A 19751-nucleotide genomic window follows, 5' to 3' on the forward strand; every position below is an offset into this window, starting at 1 on the left:
ATAGAAATCTATGAAATTTTGACACAAGAAGGTTTATGACCAAAAAAGAAAGGTTGGGATTGATTTTGGGAGTTTTGGTTTCAACAGTTTAGGAATTAGGGGCCAAAAAAGGGGCCCAAATAAGCATTATTCTTGGTTTTCGCACAATAACTTTAGTTAAAGTAAATAGAAATCAATGAAATTTAAACACAATGTTTATGACCACAAAAGGAAGGTTGGTATTGATTTTGGGAGTTTCAGTCCCAACAGTTTAGGAATTAGGGGCCAAAAAGGGACCCAAATAAGCATTTTTCTTGGTTTTCGCACCACAGCGTTAGTATAAGTAAATAGAAATCTATGAAATTTAAACACAAGGTTTATGACTATTAAAGGAAGGTTGGTATTGATTTTGGGAGTTTTGGTTCCAACAGTTAAGGAAAAAGGGGCCCAAAGGGTCCAAAATTAAATTTTGTTTGATTTCATCAAAATTGAATAATTGGGGTTCTTTAATATGCCGAATCTAACTGTGTATGTAGATTCTTAATTTTTGGTCCCGTTTTCAAATTGGTCTTCATTAAGGTCCAAAGGGTCCAAAATTAAACTTAGTTTGATTTTAACAAAAATTGAAACCTTTGGGTTCTTTGATATGCTGAATCTAAAAATGTACTTACATTTTTGATTATTGGCCCAGTTTTCAAGTTGGCCCAAATCAAGGTCCAAAATTAAACATTGTTTGATTTCATCAAAAATTGAATAATTGGGGTTCTTTGATATGCCAAATCTAACTGTGTATGTAGATTCTTAATTTTTGGTCCAGTTTTAAAATTGGTCTAAATTAAAGTGTAAAGGGTCCAAAATTAAACTAAGTTTGATTTTAACAAATTAAATTCTTGGGCCTCTTTGATATGCTGAATCTAAACATGTACTTAGATTTTTGATTATGGGCCCAGTTTTCAAGTTGGTCCAAATCAGGATCTAAAATTATCATATTAAGTATTGTGCAATAGCAAGTCTTTTCAATTGCACAGTATTGTGCAATGGCAAGAAATATCTAATTTCACAATATTGTGAAATAGCAATTTTTTTTTTTATTAAGAGTTATCTTTCTTTGTCCAGTATAGTAAGCAAGAAATATCTGCAAGAATTTTTTTTAATTGGAGTTATCTTTCTTTGTCCAGAATCAACTTAAATCTTTGTTATATACAATATACAATGTATATTCACTTTTTACTACCAACTGATAAATTTAAATAATCTTTACCATTCAGTGATAACAAGCAGTTTTTTTACATCTTAATATTTTATGATGTATTTAAATGAGTAGTAATTGTTGCAAACTCCATTAGAATATTTTAATTGAAATTAGTTTTGGAATAAGGGAAAGGGGGATGTGATTAAAAAATTGGGTTCAATTTTTCTCATTTGAAATTTCATAAATAAAAAGAAAATTTCTTCAAACATTTTTTTGAGAGGATTAATATTCAACAGCATAGTGAATTGCTCTAAGAGAAAACAAAAATTTTAAGTTCATTTGAATACATTCATTCTGTGTCAGAAACCTATGCTGTGTCAACTATTTAATCACAATCCAAATTTAGAGCGGAATCCAGCTTGAATGTTGTGTCCATACTTGCCCCAACCGTTCAGGGTTCAACCTCTGCGGTCGTATAAAGCTACGCCCTGCGGAGCATCTGGTTCCATTTGGAACTAATATTATGAAGGAACTTCTATTCCGTGACAGTTGTGTTATTTATTGTAGGTAGTAAAAACAATTGCCATAATTACAAATCTGGCAATCACAAATGTTCAATTTTATATTTTAAAGTTAAAAGTAAAGGAAAAAAATTCTGAATGACCGAATTCTGATAATTGATATTTACTGTGGATTCCTTATTTTCATGGGTACCCATTTCATCGGTACCAATTCTTGTGGATCAAAGAAAATTTTGTACATGTTTGTGGATATAACATTTGGTGGTTTTGTCAAAGTCTGCAGCATACAGTCTTAGCCTATAGAAAATTTGTTAATAATTTAACATTGAATTTCCTGGTTCACTGTAACCACAAATAATAATGAATCCACAGTAAGTTTTTATTGGGCTCAAAGATTGCACTGAATGCAATTGAATCCATAATGTTCAGTGGCTGGTGCAAGATATATATTTCCGCAATCTATGGGGTTTATGAATCTGTTGGACATATTTAAGAATCATCTGTCTGTCCATTATCTGTCTGTGTACAGATATTGTTGACACTTGTGTTACCCACCAAAATACAAAATTTCTTTAATCCACAAAAAAAAGATCTCACAGTTCTATTTTGTTCTGATTAAATATACCATAACGATCTTTTTGATATTTTTCAGAAGCTAACAAACAAGAGGTCCCAGATATAGTTGATGACATTCAGTGGGATCAAGGTGACCTTGGAACCTGGCACAAACATAATCAGCATAGTAACCATTGCAACCAACTCAGTCATGTGACAACAGAAATAAACACTGGTACAAATGAAACTCCTGAACACAGAGTTGAGACAACTAATAATGAAATATTAACTGAATGGGACAGTCAATTTGACTTCTGCTTCAAAGACAGTCCAAACAATTCACCGGTCAAATCTATGCTAAATAAAGAAAATAGTGCCAAGTCATCAAAAGATAAATTTAGGGCAGTTATTGTTAAAGGGAAGGATTTTGTTAAGTCTAAAGTGAACAGTTGTCGAGATAGATTTAGTAGGAATTCTATGAAGGAGGTGAAAAAGAGGCAATCAAATGTTACTGAAGATGAAAGTGAAAAGGGAAGTAACTCCTGTGGGAATCACAGGGGAAGTTACTCTGGTGCTCCACAAGATCAGGAGCAAAGTAACACAGAGCAGATGGGAACGTCTGCTGACTTAAAGACTATTGACATGTCATGTGACAAAGATGAGAAAGAAGCTGATTGGTCAGGACAAAATGGCAACAGTAAATATGAGAATGAAGAAAATTTTATGATACTACCTGAAGTTTACACAAAATATAATGGTAATGATTTCTGTATTGTCTAGGCATAAGCAAATAGAATTTTACCCAATTTTAATACTTTCCTTTGAAAAAAAGCTTATTTCATCTTTTACATTTCTTTTTAGTTTTGTTGAGGATTAAAGTCATCACATTTTTATAGGACCGCAAATTTTGATAAAATTTTCGTCGTATATTGCTAACACGTTTGCTGCGTCGTCGTCGTTGTCGTCGTCGTCGTCGTCGTCGTCGTCCGAATACTTTTAGTTTTCGCACTCTAACTTTAGTAAAAGAGAATAGAAATCTATGAAATTTTAACACAAGGTTTATGACCATAAAAGGAAGGTAGGTATTGATTTTGGGAGTTTTGGTCCCAACATTTCAGGAATTAGGGGCCAAAAAGGGCCCAAATAAGCATTTTCTTGGTTTTCGCACTATAACTTTAGTTTAAGTTAATAGAAATCTATGAAATTTTGACACAAGGTTTATGACCACAAAAGAAAGGTTGGGATTGATTTTGGGAGTTTTGGTTTCAACAGTTTAGGAATAAGGGGCCAAAAAAGGGCCCAAATAAGCATTATTCTTGGTTTTTGTACAATAACTTTAGGTTAAGTAAATAGAAATCAATGAAATTTAAACACAATGTTTATGACCACAAAAGGAAGATTGGTATTGATTTTGGGAGTTTAGGTCCCAACAGTTTAGGAATTAGGGGCCAAAAAGGGACCCAAATAAGCATTTTTCTTGGTTTTCGCACCATAACGTTAGTATAAGTAAATAGAAATCTATGAAATTTAAACACAAGGTTTATGACCATAAAAGGAAGGTTGGTATTGATTTTGGGAGTTTTGGTCCCAACAGTTTAGGAAAAAGGGGCCCAAAGGGTCCAAAATTAAACTTTGTTTGATTTCATCAAAATTGAATAATTGGGGTTCTTTGATATGCAGAATCTAACTGTGTATGTAGATTCTTAACTTTTGGTCATGTTTTCAAATTGGTCTACATTAAGGTCCAAAGGGTCCAAAATTAAACTTAGTTTGATTTTGACAAAAAATGAATCGGTTGGGTTCTTTGATATGTTGAATCTATAAATGTACTTAGATTCTTGATTATTGGCCCAGTTTTCAAGTTGGTCCAAAATTAAACTTTATTTGATTTCATCAAAAATTGAATAAATGGAGTTCTTTGATATGCCAAATCTAACTGTGTATGTAGATTCTTCATTTTTGGTCCCGTTTTCAAATTGGCCTACATTAAGGTCCAAAGGGTCCAAAATTAAAATAAGTTTGATTTTAACAAAAATTAAATTCTTGGGCCTCTTTGATATGCTGAATCTAAACATGTACTTAGATTTTTGATTATCGGCCCAGTTTTCAAGTTGGTCCAAATCAGGATCTAAAATTATTATATTAAGTATTGTGCAATAGCAAGTCTTTTCAATTGCACAGTATTGTGCAATGGCAAGAAATATCTAATTTCACAATATTGTGAAATAGCAATTTTTTTTTTAATTAAAGTTATCTTTCTTTGTCCAGAATAAACGATATTAAAGACAACAACACCCATCAATTACCGCATGGTGATTAATTTATTGTGGTCGACATGTTTCGCCAACAAGCGTGGCGTCTTCAGGACAATATTATACATGAAATCAAACAGTGAAGTACAGATTTTGAGGTTGTGCGGTTTGCCTGAACAATAGAGGTTGTTATGACGACGTTATAGATATAAATAGAAAGTGAAAGTGAAAGTAAAATAAGAATCTAGTATAGTTAAAAGAGAAAGTTAGTCAGTAAAGTTATTTACGATGTGGTTATCTGCTATTCTTGCACGTCTGTGTAGTGGTCCTCATAGAAGTTTCTAGTGGTAATAATGTAGAAATGATGGAAGTAGCTCATAAAATGTCAGTTCATTTCCAAATTGGACAACACCCCATTGGCCATCCCGTACCAATTCAACTGGCTTCGCTCCGAGGGAGGTACTGCTTCCATTGAGTTAGTAAAAGGTGAAGTGTATGATCGCCGCAATTTTGGGAATTGTAAATCTTGGTATATGTGTTCATAGAAATTAACTTTGCTAATAAAATGTCCGTGGATGAAGCTTTTCTTTATAAATATGGTTTGTGGTTTGTGTGGTTCATCTTGATTCTGGTTCCTTCCTTTTTTCTCTAAGTAAAATGCCTGGTATTCCGAATTGCTTTGACTTTGTGTACTTATGTATGGTATGTAAATCTTCAGTGATGAACTGCTTCTTCTTTGTATGTTTCTGTGGTTGCTTCTGTTTCCAAATCTCCAGAATAGTAAGCAAGAAATATCTTATTGCAAGAATTTTTTTAAATTGGAGTTATCTTTCTTTGTTCAGAATCAACTTAAATCTTTGTTATATACAATATACAATGTATATTCACTTTTTACTACCAACTGATAAATTTAAATAATCTTTACCATTCAGTGATAACAAGCAGTTTTTTTACATCTTAATATTTTATGATGTATTAAAATGAGTAGTTATTGTTGCAAACTCCATTAGAATATTTTAATTGAGATTAGTTTTGGAATAAGGGAAAGGGGGATGTGATTAAAAAATTGGGTTCAATTTTTCTCATTTGAAATTTCATAAATAAAAAGAAAATTTCTTCAAACATTTTTTTGAGAGGATTAATATTCAACAGCATAGTGAATTGCTCTAAGAGAAAACAAAAATTTTAAGTTCATTAGAACACATTCATTCTGTGTCAGAAACCTATGCTGTGTCAACTATTAAATCACAATCCAAATTTAGAGCTGAATCCAGCTTGAATGTTGTGTCCATACTTGCCCCAACCGTTCAGGGTTCAACCTCTGCGGTCGTATAAAGCTACGCCCTGCGGAGCATCTGGTTATAGAATATACTGATCGCTTTACAAACTTGAATTGCTATCACATTAACTAGAAATTGAAAATATACATGTACAGGTCCAAGATAGTCTGAACCTTTAATTAACATTGGATTAAGGTTGTACATAACACTTCATGGAGATAACTCTGTAAAATTCAGCTGAGCTTTTTACCACATTCTATTCTAATGATCCAAATTAGTGTTTGTCAAACTGATAAATCTCTCTCACCAAGGGTCAGTGCACGACAAGTTTAGGGGGACCATTGAGCATGCACAACCCAAGAGACACATTGTTGTGTAGTTAAATATATTACAAAATGGTGTAAGAATTATAACTGTTCTTTATCGCTTGAAATATATGAAATTATTATATTATAAACACCACTCTTATTTTTATCTGCGGTGGTTTCTTATTTTCTATGACAATTAACCATGAACAGAGGTAATTTAAAAAAGAAGATGTGGTATGATTGCCAATGAGTCAACTACCCACAAAAGACCAAAATGACACAAGCATTAACAATTATAGGTCACCATACCGCCTTCAACAATGAGCAAAGCCCATACCACATATAGTCAGCTATAAAAGGCCCAGATAAGACAATGTAAAACAATGTAATGCTTACCATGGCTAACATAACTAAAGAAAAAAAATTTGAGAGATATAAATGATTTAAACTTTTTTTACCTCTTTGCATGTTATTTAGAAATATATATATTTCCTTGTTTATAACTTGTTGATAAAAGTTGTGTAAGGTAGTGCCTTTTTACATATGCTGAGTAATGATGTTTGATGGAGTTGTTTTATTGATCATACACTCCTAGTATCTAATTTGGATTTTAGACTTTAATTATCGCATGTTAGAATATGACAGAAACTCAAGTACACATGAAACATGACATATCAGATTTTGTATTAGAAAAAAGAAAAAAAAGTTGCCAAAACGTCTTAAAAATGGTTTAATAATTACTATTATAATGTAATATATATGTTCCCACTTGGAATTTATGAAACAGCCGCTGACACTAAACTATTTTTTAATTAAAATAGACTTTATTTTAGGTGTAAGTAATGACAACATGGGGCAGAACCATAGCCAAGAAAAGGCAGATGAAATAAAGGAAAATAATGATGATATGACAGATGGACAGAAGAATGGAAACCAAGTGGGGATTGTTGTGGTTGATGAAGAAGAAAATGATTATGGAAATGCGTAAGAAATTATGGATTTTAAGGATTATCTCTTTTGGTTTAGAAGAAAAAAACAACAACTAATAAAGATAACATAATATACTAAATGGGTACCAATTAACATGGATTTGGGAAAAATCATATTTTCCTGGATATTCAATGTTCTTTTACCAATTCTGCAAAGTCAGCAGAAATACCTAAAGAAAACGTTTACTTCGTTGAACATTTGATTTGAACTTACGGTTTATCTTTTCTAACAAAATTAACAACATTTGGTATTCCATGAGTAATTAAGAAACTGCAGTATCATGAGTGTAACAAAGAAAGGGTGTATGATTGACAATGAGACAGGAACCCTTCAAAGACCAAAGGAAAAGGATTTGAAAAACTTAAGGTGGTACCTAACACTACAGGGAGATAACTCTGTAAAATCAGCTAAACGTTTTAATTAAGTTGTGTTGTTAAGGGAATATTAACCAGGTGTCAGACCACCAATTACCCCCTCCAATTTAGAATGTATGTAAAAGTAGTCCTACTTTGACACAAAATAGTGCTTTTGATGTCATTGTTTACTTAAACTAACCAACAAATTTACAGAAATGAAACTTTTGGTGAAAGGGAAATATATTTAGACCATTTTGAGCCAAAATTCACTTGCCTATGAGTTTGCATTAAAAATTCAGGATTAATGCGCTACATAGTACACTAATTTAAGATTTCCAGAAAACCGGGAGTTATTTTGGTAGTACCTGTCTTTTCAAGTTCAGAAATTTGTTACAAGACTTTAAACATTAGTTGAAAATCGGCATGTAGAAAGGTGATACATTGTACATGTACAATTCAAGATATACCTGGTTTCCATGAAGTTAAACTTAAGGTAAAATATTTAGAAAGCTGTGAAATTGCAAAATTTGGTTGAACAGATAGGGATTTTTAATTGGTGGTCTGACACCTAAGCATCTCAGTAATCAAAATAAGCATTTGTCAAACTGCTATATAACCAGTGTAATTTTTCTGATAAAACGGTTGGTTGTAAATTTCTCTATTAAAATTTCATAAAAATTAAACAAGCCAAATTAATTTTAGTTAAAGTGTTGGGTACCACTTTAAGGGCATACGATACAGTTTAGATCCTGTATTTACAAGTTCATGAAAATTTGCATATAGGCTATTTTTCACCTGATTAAATCAAATATGTAATAAAAAATATACCTTCATGTGCTACTTTTTAAGTAAAATGAGGTCGAAATTTTGTATATTTGCTCGAAATTCAGATTTGTGGCCGTAATTTCTTTTTCGAAAGAAAGACATAACTTTTTTGTTATAAAAGATAAAAACAAATTGTTTTTTGTTAAATAATCGGTAATTTCTGTATTTTATAAATATCTTAAAAAATAAGCAATTTTTTATTCAGAAATAACTCATATTTATCAAATGTTCATGAATTGAGGAAAAAACGTAAATTTTTACTGCATGTTTATCACAATTAAAAAAAATCCTCTATTTACAGTTTTATAAAATTTGGGTCACATAATCTCCCTGCAAAATGAAACCAAATGCCGTTTTGAAAAATAGGGGTCCATGAACTCGTTTTCAAATTAAATCAGTTTGAATGATAAAAATCAGTCGAAAAATGCATCTTTTCCCGATATGTCATAGTTTGATGTCGCGAAAATAACAAATTACGTTAGCAACGTCATTACCTTCCCTGTAACTGTATCGTATGCCCTTAAGGTCACAGAACGGCGTCAAACAAATGATTAAAACTCATACAGTATAGTATGTATAGTAAGCTTTAAAAGACCACAGAACAACAAAATTGGAAACATCTAAAAGAAAAACATTTTTCTTAAAGCTAACTATACCTTATACAAAAAAAACATTTTTACAACAGACAATTAACTAAAGCAACCACTGGACTACAGGCTCTTAGCTCTTGAATGATGCATTAACATCATAAAACTATGAAATAATTTTACAAGCTTAAGCTTATAACACTACATGTATTTTAAAACAATTAAAGCAGACACAGGGCCTTTTAGCATCACGGCAATGTGATGCTATCCAAATTGATTTTCTTATAGATTGTGTTATGAATGTGATGCTATAATTTTTAGAAACAAGCTGGTATTTCAAATTTCCTTTTTTACCAGGATTCTATATGAAATATCTAGGGAGAACACTGAGACATTTATCTTAATAGCAACCACTGGACTCCTAACTAGGGGAAAAACACATGATATTCTGTTTAGGGATTTCATTTGCTTGCTGTCTTTTGATAATGATGTAGTGTGTCCTTTGATCACTTCTGGGTTCCTTTTTTAATAATTAATGGCTAACTAGCATAAAAGGGCAGAGCATAACCCAATATGGGCGATAGGTGAATTATAGCTAATTATAAATGATATATTTCAGTGGGAATGGAGATGAGGAAGATCAAACAGTTTTAGATGAAGCCATACCTTTGGGATCAGAAGGTAAAATCTAATGCTATTTAAACATTTTGTCTTTGGTCAAGAGATCTGGCTGAGTGACTTTTGTCACTTCATTACATGTGTGGTATGCAGGGAAATTTTGCTCACTGATTTTGCATTTATGCCCCACTTGTTTTTGGTCTGTTTGTTCATTTATTTGTTCGTCTGTCTATCTGTTCATCTGTCTGTCCTGCTTTAGGTTTAAAGTTTTTGTTCAAGATAGTTCTTGATGAAGTTGAAGTCCAATCAACTTGAAACTAACCACCCATGTTCCCTTTGATTTATGATCTTTTAATGCCAAATTATATAATATAATGGGTTGTCAATTTTAATCTATTCTCTAAATTCTCTAAGAATTTGCAGTTTTGTTTGAAATCAAATTTATTTAGATAAACCTAAGATTATACTAATATGGAATAGTAAAATTTACTACATGTATTTGAAAAGAACAGATTTGTTTGCATATTTATGATTTATGTTAAAAACGAGGTATTAGGCCAGAGAACACAGTTATTTGGTAGTGCATTTCTTTTAGACAGTTGAAATTTAAATTAAAAAAATCACACCTGCGCTTTCTCAATAATATTTTTACAGTGTAGTGTACTACCAGTGAGACAAATAATATCAAAAGTATAGGAACTTCTACCAGCTCTAACTCAAAATATTGACAATTCTGTGTTAAGGGGGTGTAAAATTCAGTTTGACAGCTTCAGACGTTATGAAATTTGACCTTTTCGAACTGGACCAAATCACTACTTTTAACATAAAGATTCAGCACCCAATTTTTTTTAACATGTAATTACACCCCCTAACTCAATATTTCATGCATTTTATATCAAGAAATAAATTATGAAAGTGTATCAAATAAAACATGCAAGTTATACACTGTTTACACTAGGGACTATATTCGTAGACAACAAAAACCAAAGGACGATAACTGTGTCCTTGGACCATTACATGCTAAATGTTCACCTCAATTAAAAGTATACCCTGATTCTGTGTAGTATTTTGATACTGTCATACAAGTGAGAGGTTTAGCTAGCTATAAAACCAGGTTCAATCCACCATTTTCTACATAAGAAAATGCATGTACCAAGTCAGGAATATGACAGTTGTTTTTAATTCTTTTGATGCGTCTGAACTTTTTATTTTGCCATTTAATTTTGATATTTTCCTTTTTTAATTTTCCTCAGAGTTCAGTATTTTTGTGTGTTTACTTTTTGATACAAAGTATACCCAGTCATATTTTATTCACACAGAAGATATACATTTACAGATTGTTGCCAAAAGAAAAACAAAATAGATACATGTAAGAATAGAATAAATTGTGATGTCATCGTTATTAATGAGTAGAAAATCAAAATAGGCATCTAAAAAAAAGATTAGTTTTCTATCTTTTCAATATAAATATTTAGACCTTATATAGAATAAATCTTCTGTTTGGTAGTTTTAACCAAATATTTCCTATGTAGACAATTCCAGTACTTATTAGATGTACATGTATATCATTTTTTAAGAAAATATTTTATTTTTGGTAGGATATAAATATTCAGCAAAAACAACAACTAAAATATCTGTAGAACTTAGATTTATAGTGTCCTATTGTAGAATGAAATTTGTCATTCATGTCTTCTGTTTTCTAAATATGAACTTTTTCTGTGCAGTTCTCTTAAAAAAGGTGCCATTTTCTTTAATTTTTCAAAAACTAAAGACAAAAATCATACACCTTTCTGACTGAATATAATTTAGGTTATTTCCTGTTCCCTTTTCATACAGTAGAACCTTTATTTCTGAATACATTTCCTTCATAGGAAGAACAATATAGGCATTACTGTAATTTCAGAACTTTAAGTTAGTAAATGTATTTATTATGATGGACAAATGCATTAGATAAAGTATTACAATATTAGGAAATGCTAAATGAAATTCAAGTTATAATTTTTTTTTAAATTTTGGCAAGAAAATGTATTTTGGTTCATCTTAAATTTCCCATAGTTTCATCAATACCAAGTTAATTTAATTTAATAATATAGATTTAAAGGACTAAGTATTAAATTTACATATATTATTTATACTTATTTTAAAATATTTTATTTATTAATTCAATAAGTTTCCTGTAAAAATTTCATTTTTGTATTGTTTTATTTACAGCACAGTCATTTGAGGAATGTACACGGTAAGTTTATAAAAATCTTTTTATATCACTAAAGGCCTCAAATGAGGTATGATAGAACGAACAAACAATATAAACAAGCATAATGCAGAAAAAAACCTGATGTACATAAAATTGCATAGGAATATGACTAAAATAAATAAAATTCCAGATTATCTCCCTTTGACCATGTGTAAAAACACCATGCTCTGATTTTACTGTAGGTAGATAGGTAAAGAACTTGAAACTTCTTATTTCACTTAAGTCAGACTATGTATGGTAGTACAAACAATATACAACAAACTTAATGCAAAACAAAGCTTAAGTTCACAGAATTGCCAAGGAAGGGAGACATGACTTAAATCAGTTCTTCATTATCTCCCTTTGACTAATCCAGTAAACCACAGCACACTTTGACTTCACTGTTAATTTATTTGTTTATGTTCAGTGGCAAAGAACTTGGTGATAAGTAGACAGAGATATAATTTATAATTTTCAGGATTTATCTCCCTTTGACTAATATGGTAAAACAGACCACATTCTGACTTCAGTGTTCATTTGGTTTTTGGTAGCTTTATGTTCAGTGGCAAAGTTCTCACTGATAAAGTAGACAAGAATTTAAAAAGTATAAGTTTCAATAGTAATTTCAGTTTGAGATAAAACATAAATAAATCTATTCCCAATTTCTATGACTGATACTATGTAAAGTTTTATGCCCCATTCATGGGCATTATGTTTTCTGGTCTGTGTGTCCGTCCTTCTGTTCATTTGTCCTTTCATTTGTCTGTCTGTCCCGCTTGAGGTTAAAGTTTTTGGTCAAGGTAGTTTGTTGATGAAGTTGAAGTCTAATCAACTTGAAACTTAGTAAACATGTTCCTTATGATATCATCTTTCTAATTTTAATGCCAAATTAGAGATTTTTCCCCATTTTCACGGTATATTGAACATAGAAAATGATAGTGTAGATGTGGCATCCGTGTACTATGGACACATTCTTGTTATTTATTGATATTGTGTACAATTTATGTCATTTTATCTCAAGATTTGAAACAGAAAGTAGAAAATTTTGTTACGTTTGTTTCCTTGATGAATTTTTTCCTTCTAAACAATGAAATGTGAGTTGAAAATGATTAGAATACAAAAGAATATATAAAAAAAACCAGTGTGAACATTCAATAAGTGATCTATGAAACAAATATAATCCTGCTGCAAATGTTTGCACTTGTCCTAAGTCAGGAATCTGATATTCAGTGGTTGTCGTCTGTTTATGTGGTTCATAAGTGTTTCTTAATGTTTCTCATTTTCACACTTTTGCCCTCGAATGTACAAGCTTTAGTAACCATGAACATTAAGTTTCCAAAATATTCTATAGAAATACCAAATAAAAAAATAATGGTGCTTTGAAACACCAAAGATGTCTATGACACAGATTGTTTTTAATGAATTGAAATGTAGAATAAATTTCCTACAACTTTCAAATTCAAGATAATATTTTTGTTCGACCCTTTTTTGTTTGCAAGGGATTGGACATACTATGATTTGGTGGTATTACACCTTAAGGACTAATACCTAGATAGGCCTTAAAAATTAAATGCGTATTTTAGTTATCAATACCATGTGTTTTATTGAAACCAGCTCCAAAGAAAGGGATATAATGTTTTAACACTGTCAGTCTGTCTGTCTGTCCATAAGTCTCTGTTCCTTGAAATTGTTTGTTCCTTGATATTTCATCACAAAATTTCATCATTTCTTTTAGCATGAACTGTATACAAATCATAGCTTACTGTTATCAATCTTCATGTGATCTTGACAAAACCTTTTGAATCAGCACTTTTTGAGAAATCTGTTTTCAGCCTCTTTTTTCCGGTAAAGTCCTGTTTAACATAGTTTTAAAATGTCATGATGAATTGTTATTTCTGTCAATGTAAACATTAGAGGTGAACGAACAAGGTCATTATAAATTCTATGTCTGGAGGGCATATGTCTTTGCAGGAAGTCATATACATACACAGTTGATAAAGTACATTGCATAAAAATATAATGGAAGGTTCAAATGTCTTTGACAAAAGAAATACACATATTTGCATTGTCAACAATGAAAAGAACTTTATAGATGGTTTTAGTTTTTGTAGCATTTTTCTGACAGTTATTGAGCATTACAAATTGTGATTTGCATGCAGAGTTGTCTCATAATACGGCACTCATACCATATCTTCTTATATCTATATATTATGAGAAGAAAAGTTAAATTGGCCAAAATTAAAATGTTTCAATTAATCAAATGTTTACTGTATTTTTTATATGCAACTACTTCGAAAGAAGATTTTCCAAATTCTGCCAAAACTGCATAGATTTCTGCAGTATATGAAGTTCCACTCTTACTATGTTAATATTTTTATTTTGTGAATATTCATCTTGGCTATCCAAGGGTTACGATCCACTCCCGCTCTCTTCACCCTTGTCGGATTGAGATAAAATTTCAGAGCCGCAAGGTAAGGATTTTAATTGGTTGCAGTCAAAATTCGCTGCATCCAATCAAAAAGCGCCTAAAACATGATCACGTGTAAATGTAGAAAGTGTTTGTAAACAATTGCCACGTGTTTATTGTGCAACAAGTCTTAACATCCCTAATCATACGACTATATTTAGTGACAACTTGAATGTTTTTTTATCAACTAATAGAAGTTTCTGTGTATGTTTCATGCACAAATGCATGAATGTTGACGTATATTTTCGTTTCCGGCTTAACCAAGTGTGTAGAATCTAGACACTACCGTGTTTTCACCTCCAAATTGAAGAGTTAAAATGCTACCATTGGTCAAAAATAATATATTCGGAATGGGCGTGACTTTAAACTTCCGATAGATGGAGCAACATGAATGGATCGTGACCCCTGGCTAGCGAAGATGGTGAATTTTGAGATATTGCATTCCCCAATCAATCAATCAATCAATGAATATTTAGAATAGCCAATTGGAGGCTCATGCACACATTATAGTTTGATATTTTAATATTTCGATATGAATTAAAGGTGTTGTTTCTTAAAACATCTCAGATAAATCAAAAATAGGAAAGAAGGAACTTTTTTCATGCTTAAAATTAAAATAGAACTTCATTCCTAATTCATTTAATTTGGCACTTCAGACATGTTCTCTTGTCAAGACTTAAGTCACACTAACATGTAGTACCCTGCTCATTTTAGTGCTTGGACTGAGATCGACACTATACCTATCTTTTGTTGTAACTTTCACAATTGGTTAACCAAAAACATTTTGTCTTGTCTCAAATTGATAGCAACATGTCTTGGCTGTCATAGATATTTAAATGCCAAGCCAGGTAATTGATAAATACCCTTTTAAGGTGGTACCTAACACCTGAACTAAAATTAATTTGGCTCGTTTAATTTTCTTTAAATTTTGACAAAGTATTTAGTTTGACCCTTTGACAAAAATAAAAAAATTTCTAAAACTTTGAACCAACCGTTTAATCAGAAAAATTACACTGGTTATATAGCAGTTTGACAAAAACTTATTTTGATCATTGAGAAGCATAATATTCCCTTTACAGCACAACATAATTAAAACGTTTAGCTGACGTTTCAGAGTTATCTCGCTGTAGTGTTAGGTACCACCTTAATAATTGTGTTTCTAGCAGCATAAAGCCTAATCACTGACAAATAGCTGCCTACAAGTGCTTAAATTACCTAGCTTGATTTTAATATAATTAAGTCGGTCAAAAAACACTAAAAAAAGCTTTATAAAAGTTATTTCAAAACTTTAAAAAAAATTCTGAGCTAAATATTAATCCCAGTCAATCGATAACACCTTGGGAGATAAATAAGACAAGACTTAATCGAGGCACATTTATAGTCTGACTGCTAAATTGTTTAAACAAAAGTCAACCAAAAAACCCAACCAAGATTTTCAAACTAGATATGTATCCTGTTCAATCACAAGATTTTCAAGCTAAGCTTTAATCTAGTCCAATCAAAACCCTTGCAAAGATTCTCATGCTACACAATATGCATTTTATTCCAGGCAAAATAAAATTTTTGCAATATTTTCAAGCTTATCATTAAGAGTCATCAATGAATGATCCCTTACAAGACTGACAAGCTAGTCTAATCTAGGCCAATAACAAAAACCCAGCTAAATTTTCAAGTCCTAGGCATTAATTTTTATGTCGATTATAACACTCTCTTGCCATGAATAGATGATTAAGTTAGTCATTTACGAAGGCCAGTCAAAATCCCCTGTGGCAATAATTATAATCTAGCCTTTACCCAGACCAATTAAAAGCCCCTTCTAAGATTTTAAAGCTAGGCCTTAATTCAGGACAACCAACCTTGCCAAGAAATCTTTATACAGCATAGACAATAGTTCAGTTCATTTACACTAAGACTATTTAGATACATAACATGGGCCTTATTCCAAGCCACCGATATTTTAGATGTCCTAATAGTTGACCTTAGTGGTCACTATTTATGTAAATTTATTACTGAAAATAACAGGTGTTATGCCCCTGGGCATATGTTTTGAGTGACACAATGTATCTGACTTGTGCTGTCCATCTGTCTGTTTGATGCTACCATATATAAGACAAGCTTAATGTTTAAGAATATATTTATTTATATATATGTTATCATGGTTATTGGTAAATACATTGTGTGTACAAAAGTATAAATATTGATGAACAACTGAAAACTTGATCCATATGTTGAAAGACAAAGTTAATATAGTGGTCTCTGGTAGGCTTGAGACATTGGGAAACTATTTTGGAAGGATTGGGGAATTAACCTGAAAATTAAATTATAATGAAAGTGAAGTCCACAAATTCAGAAAATTCATTTCATAGATATGAACTGAAGAATCTTTAAACTGTTACTTAGCTTTGCCATGGCAGAGTTTATGTTTGGCATAGTCGTAACTTTTAAAAGATTACTTTTAAATAAATACATTGAATGTATGTTCCATTTAACCGTTGTTTTGATTCCTGACCACATTTGTGAAGAAGGAACTCCAATATCATATATTATTTCAATTTATCGCTATTTTGTGCATTTTTCGTTTGATCTTTTTTTGTGATATTTTTCATATCATGCTACTTGCTTGAGATGGAATAATTATCACTAGAAACTAAGGAAGCCACGTGACGTTGCTAACGAAATTGACATGAACATGATGAAATTGACAACGTCGTCATAGGTAAAATAGCGATAATCTATAAATATATGACTCCAAATTCTACTATGATAACCAATGTTTAAACAATGCATAGAAAAAGCAAACAAAAACCTTGATAAAACTCCTAATTTCATAAATTTCATAAAACTGTTCTTATGATAATTGATCGATGAGTGGTTCTTTTTATTAGGGTGTAAAATTTAATTAATCATGGAAAACTAATTTTCATGATGAAGTTTCTGGATAAGTCTTAATTATGAATTGAATATTTCAATGAAATACTAATTTCTTAATTAACTTTTAAATATGAGCAAAGGATGAAACCCTGAAATAAGGTACCGTTGACATATGAAAGTTTTTTTCCTTCATGAAAATTGTTTTAATTCAAATTAATAAAACAAACAATATATTCTGACTCATTAACAACTTTAAAAACAATTGTTCTTTTATTTGACCATTTCTTAATTAATTCAAAACTCTTGTACTAATGATGAACATTTTCTTTAAACAAGAGGGCGTTTCCCCTGATTTCCCACCTTTAACTTCCGAAACACAATTAAATACATGTATTGCATTCATAAAATAATAATTTATTTTCAATGTGTATGCAATCTGACAAGTAGTTGTTGTATCTATTTGGACATTATAATTTTCGAGATATTTATGGTGTATAATTTGTATTTGATATTTATGAATGAATAAAACAAATGAAGGAGATCCATTTGTTATCTTTTGACATATTTATACATGTACATGCAGCCGGTATTTTTGTAAACACTTTTATTATGGGAATCAAAGCAAAGTAGAGGAAATTGTCTTTACGAGAGACTAAAATTATTGATTTAATTGTTTTAACCCTGTTAGAGTGCAGTTTGCTTATACTTGTAGTATATGATTGCGTAGCAAATACAGAGATAGTTAGCTTATACTAGTACTTGTATATAATTGCTTAGCAATGACAGTGATATAACACAAAAATAACTAAATAGGATATTTTCTGTGATTCTTGCAGTCAGCGCTTGAATGGTGACACCTTTTGACAGGTAAAAATGATTTGATTAGCTGTTATTTTTATTTTACATATTGGATGTGTTTGCTGTGGATATATATAATTGTTGTGTTTTGCTGGAAAGATTTTAATGGCTAAAGGTGTGTAGTTTTGTGTTTATAAAAAAATGAGCAGTAAATATACATCTTTGTTTTTTGTTTTTAGCTGATAAATATTTATTCAAGTACATTGGATATTACTGCTAACCATTAAGCATGGTTCACAGCAGAAGTAGAGTTACACTGACAGGGACTATTTAGTATACTGTATATATATATTGTTTATTTTTTTTTTTTAAATTTGACACATATTTTCTTTATATTTATTTACACTGGATATTGCTGTACATGTATCTAAGTATATATTTTTGTACACTGGATATTGCTGTACATTATCTATATTCTTGAACACTGGATATTGCTCATCTAACTATATTGCATTGTTCACTGCTTTACCATAGTAGTAATACATGACAGGGACAATTTAGTGCACTGCATATTGTTTATTTTATATTTTCTTTAAAATTTGAAATATAATAATATTCCAGTATGAAATTTGCTTTCAAACAACATTAATGTACATGCTTCTGTATATTCTTGTACACAGGATATTGCTGAACATGTTCCGTATATTCTTGTACACTGAATATTGCTGAACATGTTTCTGTATATTCTTGTACACAGGATATTGATGTTCAAGTTCCTTGTGTTCTTGTACACTGGATATTGCTGTACATGTTCCTGTATATATTTGTACACTTGATAATGCTGTACATATTCCTGTATATTCTTGTACATTGGATAGTGCTGTACATGTTTCTTTATATTGTTGTACAGTGGATATTGCTGTTAAATAGTCTAGATTGGATTTTCACAGGGCTGCAACAGCAGAATCACATGACTGACAAATTATTGTACTGTAAATTGCGAACTATCACTTTTATGTGATTTTGTTGTTTGAGAGACTGATGCAATCCGACAGAGCTGTTCCGAACAGCAATGTCCAGTGTACAGGGATATGCAATTAGATTAGTTGCTAAAAAAAGCCAAACACCATCATTTACTGTGGATTCATTATTATCCTTGGATACCAACTTTTGTTGATTTAGTGGGTGCAGGGAAACCACGAATATAAATGTTTAGTATATGCAAATTTGCTGAATACATGAAAATTGGTACCCACAAAAAAAAAATGAATCAACAATACTTAGTAAAAATATATGATGTATCTATGTAATGTATATACATGTAACAGATTTTGAAGTCATAGATAACCAGTTAGCAGATGATTTTTCTGTAGTCACTATGACACATTAAGTGCAAAATGATATGTATTGCTTATTAAATTTAATCATATTTTAATGTATCAACTCCCTCAGACAATGTTCAAAATCCACAAAAAAAAACTAGGTACCCAACAAATACTAATAAATCAAGGTGAAAATGATGTCAGAAAACAATCCTTTTCTAGCGCCACTGACGTAATTATTTTAATGAGAAAAGAAGTTGTTTTGTTGTTCATATATTGAGATCGACAGGCAGGTAATGTTTTTGCATTCAAAATTTTATTTTTTTAATTCAAGGAAATATTATCACATTTTGACTAGAATAATGTAATCAAAAAATCTGTAACATGCTGCAATTTTGCGCCTGTCCCAAGTCTGAGGAGCCTCTGGCCTTTGTTAGTCTTGTACGATTTTTAATTTTAATTTCTTGTGTATGATACAGAGTTAAGTATGATGTCCATTATCACTGTACTAGTATTCATCTTTTTGAAGGGTCTGAAGGACGCCTCTGGGTGCGGGAGTTTCTCGCTACATTGAAGAGCCATTGGTGGCCTTCGGCT

General features: G+C 31.1%; 1 protein-coding gene across 1 annotated transcript in view; it reads left to right on the top strand.

Annotated features, from left to right (window-relative positions):
* Positions 1-19751, top strand: part of LOC134694328 (uncharacterized) — a 70637-nt gene that overhangs the window by 19552 nt on the left and 31334 nt on the right. The window contains exons 2-5 of the mRNA XM_063555332.1: positions 2345-3004; positions 6921-7071; positions 9465-9526; positions 11675-11699. Coding sequence (XP_063411402.1) covers positions 2345-3004; positions 6921-7071; positions 9465-9526; positions 11675-11699 — 898 coding nt within the window. The remainder of the gene's footprint in view (positions 1-2344; positions 3005-6920; positions 7072-9464; positions 9527-11674; positions 11700-19751) is intronic.

Source organism: Mytilus trossulus, chromosome 13, assembly GCF_036588685.1.
Source record: "Mytilus trossulus isolate FHL-02 chromosome 13, PNRI_Mtr1.1.1.hap1, whole genome shotgun sequence".
NCBI classification, from domain to species: Eukaryota; Metazoa; Mollusca; class Bivalvia; order Mytilida; family Mytilidae; genus Mytilus; species Mytilus trossulus.